General features: G+C 38.7%; 1 protein-coding gene across 1 annotated transcript; it reads left to right on the plus strand.

Annotated features, from left to right (window-relative positions):
• Positions 1-639: 639 nt before the first annotated feature.
• Positions 640-5,872, plus strand: gcgb (glucagon b). Its single transcript, XM_007889848.2, has 7 exons — positions 640-713; positions 1,698-1,797; positions 2,220-2,381; positions 2,631-2,759; positions 3,151-3,288; positions 3,889-4,053; positions 5,211-5,872. The coding sequence occupies exons 2-7, from the start codon at positions 1,706-1,708 to the stop codon at positions 5,251-5,253; spliced, it is 729 nt and encodes a 242-aa protein (XP_007888039.1). The 5' UTR covers positions 640-713; positions 1,698-1,705; the 3' UTR covers positions 5,254-5,872.
• Positions 5,873-6,100: the final 228 nt, after the last annotated feature.

The raw sequence follows: 6,100 nt of genomic DNA on the forward strand, positions 1-6,100 counted from the left end.
CTTGATATCTTGTGTGTTAATGCATACAATACATATATAATATATTATATTATACAATACATGATGTATAATATAGTATTATACAATACAAGAAGATACAAGATAGAGGGAATCTAGTGTTATATCTTATATTCATTTCAGATGTTATGTATCTTGGATACAAGTGTCCGAGACAGATTGCTACGATTCATCTTTCCATCCTCATTTCCCTGACAGCTTCTACGTCTCTTCTTCACATTGCCACAGTCAGTGAATGCAAACATTTCACAATGTAAGCAAGCGGAAAGGCTTTGTTATGCACAATTCACTTCCAGTTAAAAGTGTGCAATTGTATGGAAAACAGCAACTCATCCGGAAGAGTCGGAAAAAAAAAATCAAGTAATAATAGTAACTAAACAATTCCACCTGAAACTTGTCAAATCAGATGGAAAACAAGTGGTTTTGCAAATAAAGGGGGTGATTCAGTAATTGTTAATCCAAGATGTCAGCAAGAATGGGGGGTTGGGGGGGAGTCAATTGCACCTTTTTTTTATGAATGGAAGTGATGATGCGTTTTCCTGATATATTGCCCAACCATCGCCTTTGGCTGCTATATAAAGGAACCAAGGTGTTTGAGCCAATGCAGATCAGCTTCAGGTTCCAGCAGAGCTTTGGACCAAGGGAAGCTACTGTTTGCCCAGCTATCAGTTTCATTCAGGGAAGTTCAGCTGCAGGTAAGAGTTACATCTCTGTTCCTTTTCACCAGTTGGGGCTACTTTAGCTGCATTTACAGAAAGAGAGAATGGCCCAGGAATAGATTTATTTGAAAAATATTTAGTATGGAGATCATTTACCGCTCCATGTACTGTTATCGCTAGTTTATCCTATTATCTTTTAGAGATGGATAACTATTACGTTTGACTGCAGAGGAACCTTAAGAATTATTCACTCTTACGCTGTTTCCAATGTTCTGTTCTTTCTTCCAAATGTCCTGACCTGAAGGTAGACACACATTCTGGTTAAGATGCCCTCAATTCCTGACCTTGCCCAAGTTACTGTTCCTCAAGTGAGAGTGAATTTGTGGGCAGGGTATTTAACCTGGGGAGATTTAGGGTCCAACACACACACACAATGTCCTAAAGGAACCCCCTCTCCATCACACCACAGCACCTCTCTCTCTCCAGCTCAAGCCCCAAATACCACCCCTACTCCTGCCGTTACTAAGATTCTATCATTCACTCACACCACAAGAGCAATGAGCCTTGGTTCCTCTTGATTCCTATAGCTCAGTCCCAACCGCCTAGTCCTTGGGAAGAACCTTTCATTTGGATTCTTTTTAACTTGTGATACACTTCATGACTTTTCATTTTGCTCTGCTGCTATGTGCTAATCTTTCAGAAACCTGTTTATTAGTGTTCTGAAACTACTGACCATTTTTAATGGTCCTCACTCGTGCTATGGCTTTGGCCATTATATTGAGTGGACATTTGATCCATTTTATTTTGCAATAAGTTAATATGCATTTTACAAGCATCATCTATTTCATTCACGTAGTTATTAATGAGATCGCTTGCAAAGGACTTTATTATATCGTAAACTAATTTATGTGTATTGTGCCCATGTAAAATATACAGTGATTTCTAAGTATCTAATTCATTCAGACAGTATTGTAATCCACAATGTTTAAGTGTATTTTATGTTGTGTGAATGCTGTGTAGGTAATACAATGAAAGGAGTCGATTCCATATCTGTTCTGCTGCTTTTGATACTAGTACAGAATACCTGGCAAACTCCAATACAGGATTCCGATTCATCCAGGTAAGATTTGTAACACACTGGTTTATCAATAAAGACATCAATAACCATCTAAGAAAACGATATTGGCTTGTATCAAAATAGAAGATGATATCATTAATTATTTTTAATATCATGAATAATTGAAGTTAATATTGGGGTGATGGTGAGGGCTGGTGGGTATATGATATTTTAGAAATACAAAATCATTGTCTGTTCTGGTCCACATCAGACAATGGCAAAGAGAAATTAATGGCTGGCTGGGTGTGTGTGTGTGTGGGTGTGTGTGTGGGTGTGTGTGTGGGTGTGTGTGTGGGGGGGAACTTTTTACAAGCTACAGTACAGCTCCCTAAGGCAGCATTGGTAGTTACAGTAATGTTAATAAAGATAATAATTGTGAATATGTTTATGATTACAGTAATGGTATATCTTTCTGAATTGAACAGGGCATTGGAGACGGCAGAGAAACAACCCGTGGTTACTCCCAATGTGATGACAGATGTCAAACGCCATTCTGAAGGCACCTTCAGCAGTGACTACAGTAAATACTTGGACAGCAGACGTGCTAAAGACTTTGTTCAGTGGCTGATGAGCACCAAACGCAATGGGTAAGTTAATTATATATAGAGTATTATATATATATATATACATATACACACAATAATAAAAAAGGACCAAAAATCATAATTTCTTTGACTCATCAGAAAGTATGAAAATGTTAAGGAAAATAATGTGTGAATAATTTTGGATAATACCCTGAAAAGCAATCTATTTACCAGGGTAAAGTACAGCAGAAATCTAACTGTGATATATATCTCTATCACTGTAAGAGCAATGTGTGCACAATGTCATTCCAGTGCCAACACTGACAAAACCAAGAGACACGCAGATGGCAGCTACACCAGTGATGTTGAATCTCTCTCGGATTACTTCAAAGCAAAGCGATTTGTAGATTCACTCACTAACTACAACAAGCATCAAAGCGAGTAAGTACAGCCTAGTATTATTATTATTATACTCCAGCCCCACATATCGTTCCCCCAAAATGCAATATATTAGCCTTATTACACTTGTAACTTTCATTTATATTATATTGTTAATATAATGAGATGCTATATCAAATGCAAGGATTATGATTATTATTAACTCTCATACGTGTTCAAGAGCAAAATAGATTAAGGGTTGGGATCATTGTGACAGGTCCCACTCACATCGTTTATGTGTCAACATCAGTCTCTATCAACTACATGGTATGCAAGTCACTCCAGATGCTGGGAGATGCAGTAGACAGACAAGAGAGACGGACAGAGAGAGAGAGAGCGTGAGAGAGAGAGCATGAGAGAGAGTATAAAGAAGGATTGTTCTCCTATAATTCAGCAGGAGAATGTCAAAGAGAAATGCCGACAGAGCCAGCCACACAGAAGAAGATTATCCCAGTGATTTCAGCTCCTACCTGGAGGCAAAAGCCGCCAGAGACTTCATCAACTGGCTGATAAAAGGACGAGGAAGGAGAGAGTAAGTGTTTTTCCAAACTAGTCGCATTCATTCCATCGTCATTGCTTTTTTCGTTTAGTTATCCTCCTCCTCACAGTTACATTTGGATATTTTAATGCTCCGACAAATCAGAATTTTTTTTTTCCCATTTCTGTAGTTGTACAACAACTTATATTCACTTTATAGGAACATGAGATCATAAAATCAGATCAGTCTTTAGCACAAGGAGTTTTTTCTGTGGTTCTAATGTCCTAATTATCAAATCAGTTCTAAAAAGGGGCTTTTATTATCGGTCAATTGGCGGATCGCTTTTCCAGGGGGTAATAATCCCTCCCAAAATAATAATAATAATAATAATGTGGTCACTCAATCCACAACTGTTTGTGGGACGCTGCTGTAGGCAATTGGCTGCTGCATTTCGCCCACAAAATATACAATCAATTCACTTTACAGTATATTCTGTGACGCGCTCTGAGACGTCTCAAGGATGTGATAAGGCGCTGTATCAAATGCAAGGATTATTATTATTAAATTGAGGGTCGAGAAAGGGAAATCACATGGGTTTCATTTAGGCAAATGGAGATTCTGGTGTTTAAAAAGAAATCCTTGTTCCATTCCCAGCTTTGCCGAGGAGAGCAGGGAGATCGAAAACGAAGTGATTGCCGAGGAACTGGACAGAAGACACGCTGACGGCACTTTCACTAGTGAGATCAATGTGGTTTTGGACACCATGGCTGCCAAGGAATTCCTGAACTGGATCATCAATTCCAAGAACATTCAGTCAAGGTGAAAGAAATCACTGTGTACTGGGTTTATCATGAGACCGTTTAACATGGTCAACACATGTGCCATTCATTCAGTGCTCCATTCAACTCTAGCTTACACCTGTGTAATTATATTACGTGCTGCTCTCTTTTTTTGATGCATTGTGTTGTCAGCATCGATGTAAAAGTGATGGAAATTTGCGGGTAACACTGAATCCAAGCTACACAACAGCCTGATGTCTTTTGACACTCACCGATTCTAAATCTTAAGCTCATCTGTTTGAAATGCCATATGTCAAACTAACATGATTAATGATTGAAAAGAAGCAATCAATAAAAGTACTTAACACTGCAAAATCTTGACCATTCAATGTTGCTGCTACACTTAGAGAGCCTGAATGAGTGGGTTGAGGAGCATTAAATGATATTGCCTTGCTCATATTGTAGGATTATAGGATTATACTCACACATAATACTGAAGTACACTCTTCTCTTTAACTCAGAATGCCTTATTCATACACAGCTGTAAATGTGGGATGATGTTGCATGTGCAGCCCTGTAGCTCAGTGATTAGAGCACTCACCTCGCAAGTGAGAGAACCCGGGTTCGATTCCCGGGCAGGGCGTAACCTTAGACAAGTTTCCTTACTCTACACGCCTCTGTTTACCAACAGTAAGTAAGAACCTGTTTGTTAGTCAATTGGCGGATCACTTTCTGGGGGTAATAAACCCCTTCAAAAAAAACAATAATTATTCGGTCACTCAATCTACGACTGTTTGTGGGACGCTGCTGTGCGCAATTGGCTGCCGCTTTTCGCCCACAAATATACAGTCAATTCACTTTACAGTCTATTCTGTGAAGCGCTTTGAGACGTCGAGAAGATGTAAAAAGCGCTATATCAAATGCAAGGATTATTATTATTATCCTGTGAAGCTCTTTGAGACACCTCGATGCTGTGATAAGGCGCGATACCAAATGCAAGGATTTTATTTGGGGAATTTATTAGCTCGGACACCGGGAGAGAGAAACTACCTTCTATTTTCAAAGAGAAAAGGCACCAGAGGTGTTTTTACAAGATTTTTTTTTACTACCAGATACGGCTGAATATGCTCACATCTGTCAAGTTCCCAAATGTTACTCTGCAATTAAATCTAAATGTAATCATTGCTCTCTCCCTAGAGACGCTGAAAAGGACTTCTTCAATGAGTACAAGGGAAGATGAGACTGATTTCATATCCAGCTACTTTCTGTTGCAACATTGGCCAACACGATGAAATATTTACAGCTTTTTTGTTTTGCAAATGACACTAACCGGGGTGTGTGAGGCTCCTCTTGCCGCTAACTTCAGGCATTTTGATGATTACGCATTTCAAATTAGATTTTTTCTAATGATGTGCACATGTCGTCAAGGTCACTGCACTTAGCGACACGTGGGGAATCTCTCACCCAGAATGAATGTCATCTGAAGCCATAATGCTTTTTGCGTGTGAAAAGAATTGACACAAAATGTAGTGTGTTGTTTTGAAGTAGGACTCAAAGTAAATAAACATTATCAAAAGGATATTTAAATGAATAGCCTGAAAGTTAGAGTCAATTCCAGCAGTTCTGAAAAATATCCGAATATCAAAACGAACCTGTTTACATTGAATTTACGAAATTATTTTTCTATTAAATAATTTGTATATATTTGAATGAATAAATGTAATCAACTTCAGTTTAGTTTAAATGGACTATTAAAAAAAAATTCAACCGTCCGGTTTCAAACCAAGCTTGTTTAAAGTAAATCAGTAATGCACAGCTTCTCGGCCACTCCTACCAACCATTAATAAAATGTTTCATCTTACCTGAATCTGAAATTCTCTCTTAGACTTTCATCACATTGATATGAGGATACAACATATTGCACATAGTGTGAAGTCCTGTAGCTCAGTGGTTAGAGCACTCGCCTCGCAGGAAAAAGGACCTGGGTTCGATTCCCGGGCAGGGCGAACATTGGGCAAGTTGCCTTACTCCACACACCTCTGTTTACCAGCAGTCAGTAGGAACCCGGTTGTTAGTTAATTGGCGAA

Source organism: Callorhinchus milii, unplaced genomic scaffold, assembly GCF_018977255.1.
Source record: "Callorhinchus milii isolate IMCB2004 unplaced genomic scaffold, IMCB_Cmil_1.0 Scaffold6, whole genome shotgun sequence".
Lineage (NCBI taxonomy): Eukaryota > Metazoa > Chordata > Chondrichthyes > Chimaeriformes > Callorhinchidae > Callorhinchus > Callorhinchus milii.